The sequence below is a fragment of the Lynx rufus genome, unplaced genomic scaffold (assembly GCF_022079265.1).
Source record: "Lynx rufus isolate CCGP_SWC_20201006 ecotype Redwood Valley unplaced genomic scaffold, mLynRuf1.p SCAF_7, whole genome shotgun sequence".
NCBI lineage: Eukaryota > Metazoa > Chordata > Mammalia > Carnivora > Felidae > Lynx > Lynx rufus.
This window is the reverse complement of record NW_025814889.1, coordinates 71310166-71328157: the sequence shown is the minus strand read 5'-3', so window position 1 is coordinate 71328157 and position 17992 is coordinate 71310166. Positions and strand designations below refer to the sequence as shown.

The 17992-nt window shown below is 38.3% G+C and overlaps 1 protein-coding gene across 4 annotated transcripts in view; it reads right to left on the bottom strand.

Moving 5' to 3' along the window:
• TMEM117 (transmembrane protein 117) overlaps positions 1 to 17992 on the bottom strand; it is a 496769-nt gene that overhangs the window by 388346 nt on the left and 90431 nt on the right. For all 4 annotated transcript variants that reach the window (XM_047066667.1, XM_047066664.1, XM_047066665.1 and 1 more), the window contains one exon: positions 15517 to 15649. In XM_047066667.1, coding sequence (XP_046922623.1) covers positions 15517 to 15649 — 133 coding nt within the window. The remainder of the gene's footprint in view (positions 1 to 15516; positions 15650 to 17992) is intronic.

Sequence of the window (17992 nt, the reverse complement as noted above, 5' to 3'; positions counted from 1 at the left end):
TCTTAACCCTTCTGGGCAAATGAGAACTTCTTGGCTAGCTGTAAGAACAGACAGAGCAATCCACAAAGCAGATGGCTCCAATCCAAGCCAATTATACAGGTCACAATTTCCCAGTCCAGTGCTTTTCCTGGGCTACAATGGAAGAGATAACGTAGATATGCAACCATGTGATTTACTATCTACTCTGCCTTCAACCAAAGTCGGGAAGAAACATTGCTATGAGCAGTGCTATGCCCAGAAGCTTTCAGGCTCAGGTTCAATTTAATTATTTTTTTTTCTTTTTTAATTCAAATTCTTCCCCTCTCATGACCTCATCTTTTGCCTTTAGCAAACTCCTCCTTAACTTTCCCAGAAGGAGGAGTTGACTTGAACAAATATTTCTGTACCTCTAATTATTTCTTCACTCACACTATAATATTGCTAGCATGGAAAGGGGGCCCTGTTGCCAGGGCAACCAGGAGGAGTGCATAAGTTCAGCCTCAGTTGGATTCTCTATTCTAATTGATCAAATTCCAGCTGTGTTCTTGACTTATCCCAATTTTGTAGACATAAGAAGGCAAAACATCTCATAATTTCTCTGACAAATTATATATTTACCCATATCTTCATAAGGTCACACTGACCAGTGTCTTTTCTCCTAAATCCACTAACTCAACTCATTTACTTCTAATAATCATAGATGACATTGAAAGTGTTCAGAACAGACATGGCATGAGAAACACCCAACACAATGAATATATTCACCAAATCAAAATGTATACTAGAGGTACAAAAGAACTGAACCAGAGCATGTTAACTATCAATCGATCAATAATACCTTGAAACCATTCCTTCCTGCTATCAAATAGATTTCTCTGATCAATTACTGTGCTTTTAATTACCTGATTGGCCATATGATATTAACACTGCATACAACTAGATTAGATTCTGCATACACATCAATCAGATTTTGATGTGAAATTCATTCATTCCTTTTCTGTCACATCATAGTTACAATGATTTTGTAAAAAATCATTATATATATATATATATATCCCCTTTATAGGAAGAAAGACACTGTTAGAAAGTGCAGAAGGAGGCTTGGAACTGCAATCATACCATGTACCTGGAATAATGCTACTGACTACCATATGCGGCCACTCTTACCTCAACTAGGAAGCGATTATGTGCTTCCTGATATCCTAATTCTTCCTGGATACAGTTTCCAGTCTCCTTGTGCTTGGTTGGGGCCAAGTAATTAGTGCTAATCAAAGTTGTGTGTCAACTAGTCTTTAACAAAGCAATGGAAAAAAGACAGTCTCTTCAACAAGTAGTGTTGGGAAAATTGGACGGTGACATGCAGAATGAAACTAGACCACTTTCTTACACATACACAAAAATAAATTCAAAATAGATGAAAGACCTAAATGTGAGACAGGAAACCATCAAAATCCTTGAGGAGAACAGAGGCAGCAACCTCTGTGACCTTGGCCAGAACAACTTCTTACTAGATATGTCACCAAAGGCAAGGGAAACAAAAGCAAACATGAACTATTGGGACCTCATCAAAATCAAAAGCTTCCACACAGTGAAGGAAACAATCAACAAAACTAAAATGCAGACTGTGGAATGGGAGAAGGTAATTGTAAATCACATATCTGATAAAGGGTTAGTATCCAAAATCTGTAAAGAACTTAACAAACTCAACACCCAAAAAACAAACAGCCCAGGTAGGAAATGGGCAGAAGACACGAATAGACACTTTTCCAAAGATGACATCCAGATGGCTAACAGACACATAAAAAGATACTCAACATCACTCATCATCAGGGAAATACAAATCAAAGCCACAATCGGATACCACCTTACACCTGTCAGAATGCCTAAAATTAACAATACAAGAAACAATAGGTGTTGGAGAGAATGCAGAGAAAGGGGAACCCTCTTGCACTGTTGATAGGAATGCAAATTGGTGCAGCCACTCTGGAGAATAGTAAAGAGGTTCCTCAAAAGAATGGAAAATAGAATTACCCTATGATCCAGCAACTGCCTTATTAGGTATTTACCCAAAGGATACAAACACAGATTTGAAGGGGTACATGCACCCTTAAATTTATAGCAGCATTATCAACAATAGCCAAACTATGGAGAGAGCCCAAATGTCCATCAACTAATGAATGAATAAAGAAGATGTGGGGTGTGTGTGTGTGTGTGTATGTGTGTATATATATATATATATATATATATATATATATAGGAATATTAATCAGCTATCAAAAAGAATGGAATCTTGCCATTTGCAATGACATGGATGGAGCTAGAATGTATTATTATGCTATGTGAAATAAATCAATCAAAGAAAGACAAATACCATATGATTTCACTCATATGTGGAATTTAAGAAATAAAACAGATGAACATATGGGAAGCAGGGGGAGGGGAAGGGGAAGAGGAGAGAGGAAAACAGACCCCAAGAGACTCTCAGTGATACAGAACAAACAGAGTTGAAGGAGGGAGGTGGGTGGGAGATGGACCAAATTGGTGATGGGTACCAAGGAGGGCATTTGTTGTGATGAGCATTGGGTGTTGTATGTAAGTGATAAATCACTAAATTCTACTCCTGAAACCAATATTGCACTGTATGTTAACTAAAATTTAAGTTAAAAAAAATTTTTGGGGTGCCTGGGGGGCTCAGTTGGTTGAGCGTCTGACTTTGGCTCAGGTCATGATCTCACAGCTCATGAGTTCGAGCCCCATGTCAGGCTTTGTGCTGACAGCTCGGAGCCGGGAGCCTGCTTTGGATTCTGTGTCTCCTTCTCTCTCTGCCCCTAACCCACTCACAGTCTGTCTCTGTCTCTCTCAAAAGTAAATAGACGTTAAAAAAATTTTTTTTAATTTTTTAGTTAAAAAAAAAAAGAAAGATGTTTTTTACACAGTTAAAAAAAAAAATTGTGAGAAGAAGTTACATTCCATCAGAATGTTGAATTATTTCCCTGAGACTCCAGGAGCAACTCTCAACATTACAATGTAGTTACTATTTCAACCACGGTCCCAGAGGGAGGATGATGAAGCAGAGTCCTCCAATCGACTCACAATGAAATGTAGTGTGAGTAAAAAACAAATTTCATTGCCTTAAGCCATTGAAATTTTGGATTTGTTTGTTACTGACACAGACTCTAACCTATCCTGACTGGTAGAATCTTAGTTTTAAGATCTTATCACTGGAGCCTCCTGTTCAGTGTTCTAATTCTGAGGTACCAACTTCAGTGGCTTTTAACATGGAGCCCATAAAGTCCCTCACACTGTACGCAAAATTTAGGAGGCTGGGGAAGAAGATCCACGGTGTTCATTAAATTCTCCAAAACTCCTGACTTTAGCTCTGCCTTGTTGCTGATTCTTAAGTAATCTATGAGTTGTCTCTAACCATGATAGGTAACCTCTGGTTGCCAACCTTGACTTGGATCTCCTTGCCCTAGACTCCTACGTTGTCTTTGTAACTCATCATCATTCATTGTCTGGCTATGATGAAAATGTGCCTGTGACCTGCCTCCAGAGCTGAACCAGCTCTGGATACTTGGTCTCCTTGATACTGATCAAGGAGATCAGTCTTTAAACTGTAACTGGTAATCAGTGCCCAAAGTAGGTACTCGAAAAATGTTCTTTTAATCAATGAGGCTGATCTCAAACAGATCAACAGTGTCTGATACCTTGCTCCTACGAAAGATAAGGAAAAATGGCTATTGTGAATTTTAATTAAAAACCCTCCCAAAGCCTGATGAGTCTAGGTAATAAAGTCTCTAGAAGCAATTCCCCAAATAGGTGCACAAATCTAGCTTTTCTACTAGTTTAATTTAGGTCATTGAATTTTTAGAAACTTACCCTAAACTGACTTAACTTAGATGATGTAGTAAAGTGATAATCAAGGCCACCCTATCCAGACAAGTGAATTGTTTAAGCAGCTGACGTTCTGTAGCTTAGCTGTCCTTTCTGCTGAGCCCTGTGTTAACTTAACATGAACCTAACAGAAATATCATATCTGTTGCTCATTTAAGACCTATGTAATCCTGGTCACTTATCAGTTTTATGTAGATCCACATATTCAGTTAAGATGTCACTGTAAGGTTCAGTATAAGCTACAGCCTCTTATCTCTCTGTAGTAACTTATAACTTTATCATCAATGATTCATTTTTTTAAGTTTATTTATTTGAGAGAAAGAGAGTGCATGCACACACACGAGCAGGGGGAGGGGCAGGGGAGGTGGAGGGGGAGGGAGAGGTGGGGAGAGAGAGAGAATCCCAAGCAGGCTCTGCGCCGTCAGCAGAGAGCCCAATGTGGGGCTCAATCTCACGAACTGTGAGATCATGATCTGAGACAAAATCAAAAGCCCGGCGCTTAACCAACTGAGCCACCCAGGTGCCCTGATCAATGATTTATTTTATATGCTTAGCTTTAAGTTTGCACATCAAATTCTCTAATAAAAGTAAAATGGTTTAATAAATAAATTTGACTATCTAATAAATATTATATATACATATACACGTATAACAGTATATTGAATAACACATACTATTACATATAATATACATTTTATATTAAAAATGTGCATATTTAGGGGCGCCCGGGTGGCTTAGTCGGTTGAGCATCTGACTTTGGCTCAGGTCATGATCTCACAGTTCGTGAGTTTGAGCCCCGCATCAGGCTCTGTGCTGACAGCTCAAAGCCTGGAACCTGCTTCAGATTCTCCCTCTCTGCTCCATCCCCACTCATGCTCTGTTTCTCTCGGTCTTAAAAATAAATAAAACATTAAGAAAAAAAAATTGTTTTAAATGTGCATATTTAGGTAGTATATGGATGATCTTGAAGCAAAGAAATCTATTAACATTTTTCCTAAAAAACTGCACATGTGGTATATATTCTTCTCTATTATTACACAGAATGCTGAACATCTTAATGCTTTGCAACATCCCTGGGAACCATCCTCCTCATCTTTTAAAGTGTGCATTTTGGGGGGAGAGGATTAAACTATGTATTCTACAAAATACAAGTCAAAATCTAATACCCCTTTTCTGTCTTCATATTTTGTGTATATTTTACTAACCTTTTATTGTAAAGGACGTAAAGCAGGTTTTTTTTTTCAATTAGGTAAGGGTATCCATTTAATACATTACTTAAATATGATGTTTTTCTATGTCTTTTGTAACTAACTGGTTCAAGTATTTTATGCACATTTGCTTCTCTAAGAAAAAAAAAAAAAGAAGTAGAGCGTCAGGTACCCTGGCAGTAGCCTAAAGGAAACTGAAATAGAAAGAAGCTAAGCAGTTCCAGTGAGATTCTCCTCTCGAGGAAAACACAAGCGGGGCTCATTTATCTTTACCATAGAAAGGCACTATCCTCCCGATCCGGTGCAAGAGTAGAAGTTGTAGACATTCCTGACTCCGCAGCCAGAGTAGTGAACACAACAGTGCTACAAGTGATGTTACCTTGACAGGGAACGATCGGAATGATGAAACATTTTATTCACAGAATTCTGTTTACTGGTTCTCTGATTCCCTCAAGAATAACTATGGGGTTAATAGGTGACAAAGGGGGTTACTTGTCACCGAAATGTCACTTTCTCAGCTCGTGCTGGGTCCCTCTTATTCATTTATTAAATTAAACTATATAACTTCTGATAAAACGTAAGCCTCAGGCTATCATATACATCAACTTTTCATGCCTGGAAAGTAATGATTTCCTACATGTTCACCACTGGGAAAAAGGGACTGAGATGAAAATTAAAGATATTCATTATTACACAGTCTCTGGATAATGGATATTCACACACATGCACAGATGCATGACTGCCACGTCATTAATTCCCATGTTATCATCAATAATTTCACCAAATGTTCCCTCTTTTCAAAAAAGACAAACTTAGCAAATAATCCTTTAGTAACTTAATATATGTTTGATTTCCTCTTCTGAATCCTGATTAAATATTATATTAGCTCTGTGTATTTGCTTTTCATTGATGAAAAATAAGGAACAGTTTATGTATATTCATAAAGATGCATTCATAGCACTTGAACTGAGTGCTATGTATTGCATATACTAATCTGACTCTATAATGCAAGTATATTTAAGATTATGTATTATGTACTATTATGGCATAGGAAATTAATATTTATTGAAGACCTACTAGTAGTGCTAGTTTGCATACATTGATAATAATCACCATAGTTGTAATGACAATAAAGTAGTAAGATCATTGACATGTATTATATCATTTTGTTATAATGGCCGAAGTACTTACTGTTATCATTATAACTAATACTTACTGAGAGCTAAAGTACTTGAGAAACTAAAATATATTTTCTATTATTATAAAAGCAACTAACACTTATTAGGAGCTCATTACATGGTGGGCAGCACACCAATCTCTTTGCACACATTGTCTTCTTTGATTGTCACAACAACCTTAAGGCAGTACTAACATCCCCATTTTGCATCAGTGGAAATGTGGCTCCGATAGTGAAGTTTGCCTGGGGTCACATAGCAAAAAAGAGTGTCAGCACACAAGTCCATGTTATTTCTAGGACAACACATTGCCCTCCGTACAAAGCAAAGCCAATGGTGACCGAGATTATGTTTAGTTTGTTTCTCCACTTTGGAAGCATGCATTTCCCCAAGATTAACAATAATAATGGTGAGGTTGATAATAGTAAACCCAGTAACAATCCTGTAACAGCAACCTATATCTTAAAAATGAGAAACGGTCTAACTTTTCCAAGTTATTTTTGCCAGTGAGCAGCTAAGATGGGGCTAAAGTCCAGGTCTTTCAATTGCCGCATTCGAATTTTTCCCCTGTAACAAGCTGATAAACTATTTAATGAGAGAGTCAAAATAAGCAACTGTAAACAAGGATCATGGAACACCTCTTAAGTGTGTCAAAACAATGTCGATTCTGGACAGATAATAATGCACTCGCACACAGTAATAAGGATGCAACATCGATTGTGTTTTTCATTAGTGTTTTAAAACTTCATCAATTCAGACAACACTTACAGTAAACTCGTGATAATTTGGCTGTGCTGCGCTATTTTACCTTTGTACTATCAAAACCAAGTAATGCGAAACCAATACTATTAAAAGCAGCCAACTGTGCCCTATTGCTATACTGCCTCTGGCTGGCTAAGTAAGTCTCCTTCTCCCTTGCCCGACCCTCCCCCACCCACTCCCCTTTCCCTTCCCTCCCTCCCTTTCTCTCTCACCAAGCCTGCCTCCCTCCCTCCAGCACCCCACTGGGTCAGCCCCCACGACCAGACCCAGCCATTCACTTCCAACTTTTCTTCTCTCCAGCCCATTCTCAGCAACCAGCTCAGGCCCCTTACTCCCAGCCTTGGTAATTAATTGTACTATTATTGTGAATTAATCGTACAAGCAAGTCAATGTTTAGCCTAATTAAGAATGAAGCCAACAAATTATGTAAAGCACCACTCCAGCAGAATTTGCATTCAGCCTTGCATTAGCAGCCAATCAAGCTTTTCAGCTATTGACTCAAGTATTTTCAGACTTCATGAATACCTACAGCCAAGCTTTCCCCCCATCCCAGCTTCTAAACCTGGCCCAGGGACTCCATCCTTCATCTGTCCCTCTAGGCCCACCCCTTGAAAAACAATAGATCTCTCTTTTCATTTACTAAAATTTAAATGGATAATTTGGGACATTAATAGTGTTGTTAGTTTACGTCACACAAAAACTGTAGTGTTTAACATTACAAAAGACCATTTAAATCTTTTCTTGCCATCTCCCAAAATAAATATAGCACTTTTAAAAACAACAAAACACACACACAAACGTCCCTTCCTCCAAAGGAAGCTACCAGTGTAAACAACGGTAGCAGGTCACCAACTTTGTACTTGAAAAATAGCAAGTGAAAATCAGGGTTCTTAAGAGAAAGAAACATGCACCACAGCCGTAACTATCTAGATCAGTGGTGACCAGAAAGAGAAAAAAATGTTTGAGTAAGGAATCTGAAAGCATTAGTGAAGGTTTTAAAAATAGTGGACATAGGAAGGAAAAAACTACTGCATGGAATGAAATTTCACCCTGAATTTTTCCATTAAAGTGAAACTCAACTTAGGGAAAAATAATAGGCCGAAACCTAGACCTCTAGCAACAGAAACTAAAGCTATAAATCAGTCTTTTCTGATATGACATATGGACACACAGATGGACCAGAGTAACAGTCATTCTTTACAAAATGAGGATAAGAAGAGCATGGGGGGCTAAGGTCTAGGTCAGCTGTGCACATACCCTTGAGAGAGCATTAGCGCTTGAACCGTTTCATCCAGCCTGTAGGCAAGTCTGTGCCAGTCTCTTGCGTGGTCATTTTTTTCCTACTCATTCTTGCTTGCTTTTGCTGTTCCCTCTGTACATAAAAGCCATGCATCTCAGATTTTAGGAAAGTGTCTATTTTAAGTATTTCCTCCTGTCACCACTCCTAGGCCTATCACCCTTACAGCACATCCACTGAATGTGCTTACCACACCCAGACATTTAATGAGCTCTCCACATAAGTTCTTACTTACTAAAACTGATCAGAAACAGAACAGAATGGAGACGGTCTATTCCATTTTCATTACACCCATCACCAAATTCTTACCTTCATTTTTTTCCAGATTCTGAATATGAACACTAATATTTATTTTCAAACTTGCCTGAATCAAATCACTTTGTCTCACTCAGTTCTCAATTTTTGTCTCGGCAACACTTAACACATATTGATGTATTAATTAATATTTGTAACACTTCTCTGGAAAAAGGTGTGTATTAGGAAGAAGAAAACTTTGTCATTATCTCTAGAAAACGTCAGCTTCTTCATATCCTGCCCTAAGTAGGATGCACCCTGTGGAAAGTTATTCCAGTTCACAGAGGAAATTTTATCAGCCTGTCAAGTGTCTAATTTCCTCAGTGCTAAACACAACATTTATCCTTGTAATACTGGAATAAGTCTATAAACATGTATATATATTCATGTGTGTATATGTGTGTGTGTGCATGCGTGCCTATGTGTTTATATATACTATTATTTAAACTTGTTTTAGAACATAAAAAGAGGCCAAGTGCATCACATAATAAGTACTTATTATAGAGATCACTAGGTGGGTTTCTTCAGAAAGCTCACTAACAATTAGGAAGGCAAATATTTCAACCCAAGTTTCAAAAATTCAAAAGAAGAAAGATTCTCTTCAGAGAAAACCTGCCTACCACATGGTGAGGCAGTCTAAGCTTAAAACATGCCTTTTGCTGCCACCAAGTGGCTGTTTTCAGAATCTTTTTATGAACAGAACTGGAGCCTGCGTGCTTGCTTTCGTACCATTTCATTCCTTATACATTATACATGTTATTCTTTGGGGAATTGAGATATCTGAGAAGGCCAGGCAAACATTTCCTAAATTAGGGCTTTATACATTTGATGCCGTAGAAATTCCATGACTAAGAAGTTCTTCAGAAAATGATGTCACAAAGGGTGTAAGGTATCTAAACACTAAAAAAAAGACTCTTCCCAGCCCTATATGACTTGCTCAGTTTCTGGTCAGTAAAGACCTCAACCTCACTAGATTCTATACCTGAAACTAACGCTAACTGGAATTTAAATAAAAACTTGAAGAAAATTAATTAATTAATTAATTAAAGACCACAATGTGGACTCGAGCACACCTCTATTTCTGTCAAACAGAGATTTCTAAATGGATTGGCCTTAACATACCTAGTTGAACACAGAGGAAATCAAAACAACTGGGGGGGTGGGGGGAGTCATTTAGAATCATTTTTAGGGGCGCCTGGGTGGCTCAGTGGGTTGAGAGTCTGACTCTCAATTTCAGCTCAGGTCATGATCTCAGGGTCATAGGACATGCTTAACATGGAGCCAGCTTAGGATTCTCTCTCTTTCCTCTGCCCCTCTCCCCTGCTTGCGTTCTTTTTCTCCAAAAATAAACAAACAAGCAAATAGATAGATAGATAGATAGATAGATAGATAGATAGATAGATAAAACAAAATAATAAAAATGTCTTTAGAATCATTTTTAACCAAGGCAAGTCCATCACTGTGGAAGGAAATAGGAAATGGTCTGGTTTCTTTCCTACTAATGTCTCTTTCTTGAGGCTGCAGTCCTGTTTGGGAACAATGCAGCATATTGCGGGACTGGGATTACCACAAAACCCTAATTTTTTTTTAATTTTTTTTAACGTTTATTTATTTTTGAGACAGAGAGAGACAGAGCATGAATGGGGGAAGGGCAGGGAAAGAGGGAGACACAGAATCGGAAGCAGGCTCCAGGCTCTGAGCCATCAGCCCAGAGCCTGACGCAGGGCTCGAACTCACAGACCGCGAGATCATGACCCAGGTGAAGTCGGACGCTTAACCGACTGAGCCACCCAGGTGCCCCAAAACCCTAATTTTTAACTTAACTGATTCCTTTGCCTCTTTTTCTTTGACTGTCTTCCCTTTTCGCTCCCAAGAGACAGTTAATTAAACATTAATTGAATGACAGGAAATTGCTAACTTAAAAACAACACAAACTGAAATGCGGTAGCAGCAGCCCCTTTGGGATTCCAAGAACACAGCACCATTCCTCTTGGGGTCCTGGTTCCTTTGACTGCAAAATGCATTAATGTGATTTTGGTTATGAAAGGAAAAGTCCCAGATAAATCAAAGTGGACAGAAGTAGAGATGAAAGAGAACTAAATTGCTCTATATAATGAACCAGAAAAATTTTAGAAGTTTTCTGGAATTCCAGAATTCTGGAAATGCAGGGGGCTCCAGAGAAAAGTAGGAATCTAAAACTTATTATTATTATTATTTTATAATTTATTGTCAAGTTAGCTAATAACATACAGTGTATATAGTGTGCTCTTGGTTTCGGGAGTAGATTCCCGTGATTCATCGCTTACATACAACACCAAGTGCTCATCCCAACAAGTACCCTCCTCAATGCCCATCACTCATTTCCCCCCCCCGCCCACATCAACTGTCAGTTTGTTCTCTGTACTGAAGAGTCTCTCATGGTTTGCCTCTCTCTCTGTTTGAAACTATTTTTACACCTTTCCTTCCCCCCATGGTCTTCTGTTAAGTTTCTCATTGCACACATGAGTGAAAATATTTGATATTTGTCTTCCTCTGATTGACTTATTTCACTTAGCATAATACCCTCCAGTTCCATCCATGTTGTTGCAAATGGCAAGATTTCATTCTTTCTCATCACTGAAGAGTATTTGATCATATATATAAGCCACATCTTCTTTATCCATTCACCAGTTGATGGACATTTGGGCTCTTTCCGTAATTTGACTATTGTTGAAAGCACTGCTATAAACATTGGGGTACATATGCCCCTATGAATCAGTACTCTTGTATCCTTTAGGTATATTCCAAATAGTGTTATTGCTGGGTCTAGGGTAATTATATTTTTAATATTTTGAGAAACCTCCACACTGTTTTCCAGAGTGGCTGCACCAATTGGCATTCCCGTCAACGGTGCATGAGGAGAACCTGAAACTTAGAAAAGAGAATGGGGGCACCTGGGTGGCTCAGTGGGTTAAGCATCCATCTCTTGATTTCAGCTCAGGTCATGATCTCACAGTTCATGGCTTTAAACCCCTCCATCAGGGTCTGAGCTGAAAGTGCAGAGGCTGCCTGGGATTCTCTCTCTCCCTCTCTCTCCGCCCCTCTCCCACTCGTGTGTGTTGCACTTTCCCTCTCTCTCAAAAGAAATAAAATAAACATTAAAAAAGAAGAAAAGAAAAGAGAATGGCCAGGGATTAGGGGGTGGGTTCTAAAGTCCCAAGGAAAATGTATATTAAAACCATAAAATTATGCCTATGGTTATGAATTTCTCAGAACTTTTTTCTAAGCAAAGCCCAGCCTGTCAGACAAGCCTCCTAGATGCTGCCTGTGCTGGTAGTTATATTTTCTAGTCCATCTTCTGTAGCACTCTGCAGAACCACTGAAGTTAGGAGTGCTGTTTCCATTCTCACCTAAAACGAGCCCAAATCCTGATCTCTGGTCCTGCTATGAGAGGTAAACTCAAACCCCTATGTTACTGCCTCGGAGTGTCACTACACAGGCTTACTGCCCTGGTTTTCAGATCCTTCTTCATTTTTGGCCTCTGGGATTTTTCTTTTTCTTTTCTTTCTTTTTTTTTTTAAGTTTATTTATTTATTTTGAGACAGAGAGACAGAGCATGAGCAGATGAGGGGCACAGACAGAGGGAGAGAGAGAATCCCAGGCAGGCTCTGCACTGTCCGCACAGAGCCTGACTCAGGGCTTGAACTCAAGAAACCTGAGATCATGACCTGAACTGAAACCAATAGCCAGATGCTTAACCAACTGAGCTACCCAGGCACCCCTGGCCTCTGGGGTTTTTTGTTACATCTGGGTAAGCTCAGCTATGCAGAGCTATGCACAGTCTATCAGGCTGCATTATATATTCCATCGTTTCTAAAGACTTTGTAGGACAGCCTACTTAGACAGCCAACGTGTAAAAATGAAGTTGCTCATAAAATGTCTATAATGTAAAAACTCTGCCAAGGATCGGAGCCTTAACTACAGCAGAATCCTAATCCACAACCTCAAACATTTATAGAAAGATGAGTTTACTTTCATCTTGATGACTTAAAACATAAAAGAAGTTACAAAAACAGCAGCATTTTGGTGGGGTGTGGTGTAGAGGGGTGGAAAGAGAATCAATGGGGGGATACTTTCCTCATAGTAGTAGGACATATGGGCTGTCTTGAGCCCTGGTCCCTTTAGTCCGTTCAGCTAACTTACCTCTCTCCTTCTCCATTTGACCACCTCTCGGCTTGACTCTCCAGAGATGGCTAATGCCATAGAGCTAGTGCACGCTTCAGGTAATTCACTCCAATGAGAACACCAGGAGCAGGCAACTTGACTCTCATCAAGCCAGTTCTGGCTAAAACTCTTGAGGTTCTGGTCAGATAAACCTAGGGGTTTTGTTCTCTATAAGGAGGGATCAAAGGACTCTGGCTGAACCTAACTTTACAACCAATCCTAAAATTGGGGGGAAAAGGCAAATCACTCTAGGGAATCCTCTCAGAAATCCTAAAGAAGCCACAAACCAGGAAACACTGGAATCCTCAATGCCAATCAGATTCATTGTAAAGAATCCAGGATTCTTCTTCACCACCAGCAATCCTCTGATATAAAACTAGTCAGTCATGATATCCACATGCCTATCATCCTTTCCACACCCTCTGGCTCCATCATTCCCTGCCCTACAAAGGATGAGGCAATGCCTCAAATAACATGGTGAACCCTGGAGAGCCCCAATGCACAGATGCATCAATTTTCCCTAGGAATGGATTTTCCTCCAAGTTTACATTCCTATGTTAAAGTACTCACTAGTTCAAATGGCATGTGTCATTAAAGTTGGTAATATGTCTTTTATAAATGGTGATTTAATTTGTTTATTAGTAGAACTAAACCATTTGTCCCTTGCTTCGGATTTTTTAAAAAATTAAAAAGGGATTGCAGTAAGATGTCCCCTCAGGAAAAGATCCTTCTGAAAAAGGATGAGGCATATTGGTGAGGAGTTCAAGAGTTAGTAAAAATATGGAATATTGTATTTAGTCTGAAAATAAAAGAGAATCACTTTCAATTTTAGTTAAAATAGACGCATACAAATTCTCTTATTTTCTGCATATGCCTCCTACTTCTTTCAATTTTCAAACTCTGCTTGAAAGATTAAAAATACAAAGCAAAGCTAATAGACTTACAGTGACTGAGTAACAGAATCAACCAGCAATCAACTCTGTGCCACCCTAAGAGCAGGATGTATTACCAGAATTCACTACTTAATAGTCCAACTCCTCCTTTGTCAATGTCTAAAATAGAGATTTAATTATAATGTAACTTTAGACAAGTGACAGAACATGTCTGGTCCTCAGTTTCTTGATCTGTAAAATGGAGAGAATACAAAAACCTATTGCTTAGGGTCATTGTAAGGTGTAATTGAGTAGTGGTACTGAGTGCTTAACAGCTGTTAGCCCTCTGAAAGATTCATTTCAGTATTACAGTGTGCCAGGGGTCTTCCATTATTGCATTTAATTTATTACCTTGATATCTCCTTCTTCCCTCAGAATAAAAACTTCTGGTTAGCAAAGACCTCTTTAGCTCCATTTAAAAAAAAAAAAAAGAATTGAAGAAGTCAACTTCCAAGAAGAGGGTATATTTTATATTTAATGTATTATTTTCAGCAACAGCTTAAAAAATGCAAGGTTTTTAATGGGTCCCTTCCCCTTCTGGCCCCAGTGCTGACAGTGCACAACACCTCTCTGACAGGCTGAGTTGTGTTGGGTAATTCCAAGAGCACCATTACCCGTTCCATTACTATCAGCACTGCGCTAAGGGTGAAGCTTGTCCTGACTTCCCTAGGTTAGAGTCTGTGACTCCATCATTTAAAAATAGACTCAGTAAATGGCATTATTCGAAACCCAAGAAACAACTACAAAGCATTTCGGTAGCTTCTTAAAGCCTGAACATTTGATCTAAATCTCACGTTCCACTTGGTACCAAAAAGGAACCTTTGTGAAATAACCTGCTTTCATTACTGTTCATCTCTTTTGATGGTGGGAGGAAAAAATAAAAATTTTAATTGAGCTATCCCTCTCAGCTTTGTGCTGGCTAACATCTGTACATAAGATCAAAACAATTGCAGTACAGAAGAGGCCAACAATCTTGCCTCGCCTATATTTAGAAGAAAATGATATTACCTAGCTTTCCAACCTATTGGGAAGGATAGATGAAAACCCTCCTTGGGAACTATTTCATTGCACAACAATATCTAACATAGTTTATTATTGTCACTAATCTAATTCTTAGTGCTGTAAGCTAAGCCCTTCTCCTTATATTCTGTTCTTAAACCTTACTGAGAGCAAACTAAGAATTGGAGAAACTTAACAAAAAAAAATCTACAGTCTACTTGTTAGTACATCTTCATGCCACAGTGATTTGATTAGTGATTTGGTAAGTATAGATCACAACCCTGGATTTAATACAGGGTGGCCCACTTCTAAGATGACCCATTCATAACAAAGTTCTCTCTGTTGGAACTGTCAAGAGAGTTAAAAAAAAATGCCACCAGTATCAAACACTTTTATTTAACCAGGCATTGCAGAGCAAAGGAATTGCAAATCTAAAGACCTTCATCTTAGCCCAGCCTTACTGAGTGTAAACAAGTCAGTAAGATTTCCCAATTCTCATATTCTGTCACTATAATGAAATTCTTACCTGCCCTCAAACTACTTCACAGAGATATGCTAAAGGAGAAGGAACACAAGACAAACATGGTAGAACACTACAAGCTCGTTGGAGGAAAGGCTCTAAATGTCTTAGGCAAGAAAAATGCACAGATTATCTTTACTGACAGTAGACTATCACAAAGAGTTAGGCTACTACAAGCTAAAAAATTCTCGTTGAATTTTTACAAATTTCAAACATAACACTCACCACAGTAGAAAGGGGAAAGATAACCTACCCCATGTTCCCATCCATTAGAAGAATCGTGTTGTAGATGTGAGAAAATATGAAGAGAAACAGAATTGTGCTGAAGAACATTGTCATCCATGACCCATGATCCTCTCGAAACATTTTTAACCGGAGCAACTGACCTGCGATAGAAAACAGTATTAGAAATTCATTGTACATCATAATTCCAAATTCATGCATCTTCACTTTACTTCACTGAATCTCTATTAGCTCCCCATATTCTGAAGACTTTGCCATAGAATTGCCTTATGGATCAAACCACCACGTTAATGTCCTTTCTGGTCTTTTGTAAATAAATGATCATGGACAAAGTCTAAGTCAACACCATATTATCCTGGAGCAAATGACACTAACATGAAAATCGAGTATGGTCTAGAAATAATTCATTATGCCGCCATGAAAACAAGATGAATTAGAGCTCTACCATCCGCTATTTTCTATTTCACAGATGTGTTCTTGGTTTCTTGCATGAGAAAATTACTTAAGGCAAGTGGTAAAGATAATTGCTTTTTGTCTCCTTACACCCACTCCCAATACTGACCAGTCAACAAAACCAAGGCAGAATTCACGTATACAAAGATCCAGCTGTTGAAGGTACATGAACACTTAAAGGGAAAACTTGAGTTTCTGTCATAAGATACAGACAACATAGCCTTTTTCTTAGCTAAAATATCCATACCTGCATACAGGCCTGTGGGTTGAAGGGGCAAGGGTTGGGGGGGTGGGGCAGCATGTACATGTGTTATGGAGCTTGGTGTGGCTCCCAGCAAAAGGTTACTTCCGCCATGATGCCTAAAATTCCATTTACAAAGATAAATGCTAAAATTAGAATGTTAAAATTCAAATATTTCAAGGAGGGAAAACGTGTTAAGATCAATACTAAAGTAAAAATTATGAAGATCAGAATTAATCCAGAAACGCTTTTCCTTTATGGTAGAGAAGAGAAATGAGAGCATTCGTATATCCTGAAAAGTGAGGGAAATGACAAACCATGGGAGTAAGAAAAAATGAATGTAGGTCACCCTGGCTTCTCCTAAGATAAATTTTGTCTAGTATACTCATCTCCATTCCTGAGAAAGTTACCTAAATAACAATAAAGGCAATGATACACCTATAGGAACTACAGTTAAAATAGAGTAGGACTGAAATCTTATAATAGAATTTCTCACTAAAGAAAATATTCCCTTGGAGAGGATGTGGAGAAACAGGAACTCTCATGCATTATTGGTGGGAATGCAAACTGGTGCAGCCACCCTGGAAAACAGTGTGGAGGGTCCTCAAAAAGTTAAAAATAGATCTACCCTATGACCCAGCAATAGCACTGCTAGGAAGTTACCCAAGGGATACAGGAGTGCTGATGCATAGGGGCACTTGTACCGCAATGTTTATAGCAGCACTTTCAACAATAGCCAAATTATGGAAACAGACTAAATGTCCACCAACTGATGAATGGATAAAGAAATTGTGGTTTATATACACAATGGAATACTACTTGGCAATGAGAAAGAATGAAATATGGCCTTTTGTAGCAACGTGGATAGAACTGGAGAGTGTTAGGCTAAGTGAAATAAATCATACAGAGAAAGACAGATACCATAAGTTTTCACTCTTATGTGGATCCTGAGAAACTTAACAGAAGACCATGGGGGAGGGGAAGAAAAAAAAGAAAAGTTAGAGAGGGAGGGAGCCAAACCATAAGAGACTCTTAAAAAACTGAAAGTAAACTGAGGGTTGATGGGGGTGGGAAGGAGGGGAAAGTGGGTGATGGGCACTGAGGAGGGCACCTGTTGGGATGAGCATTGGGTGTTGTATGGAAACCAATTTGACAATAAATTTCATATTAAAAAAATAAAATAATAAAATAAAAAAGAATGTAGCAAAATATATATATATATATATATATATATATATATATATATATATATATTTATTTCCATCTGGAAATTGTCTCTCTAGGGATAGACAGTAGCTCTCATGTAGGTTATTGAGCATAGGAAGAAATCTTTTAAGATTTAATTACTAAACTTTTCCTTGTACCTCACTTTTATTAAAATAGCAATTTAGATTTCATTTGAAAACCAGAAACATTACCCTAGCCAAAACTCTAAATAGAGCAAAAAAAAAAAAAAAAAAAAAAAAGGAGATTTGGTTACATCATTATCATCTGGTTTCTTGCACAAGAGAAGCAAAGAGCAAACCTGAAAGTCAGGGGGGATGTTGATTGTAACTAAAAGCAGAATGTGGAAAACTTTCTCTTGAAGCCAACAATACTATAAACTAGCACAGCAAATTACAACCCCACAGAACTTGTTGATTAATTGAATCAATAATTATGGAAAGCCAGAGATTTGCAATTCTCCACAATACATTGTCAAGAACATGATAAATAGATAGTAAGCATAGAATGCTTGAGAGTAAAAAACTCATGCCATGAATATCTTAAAGCAAACTGTAAGGAATATTAT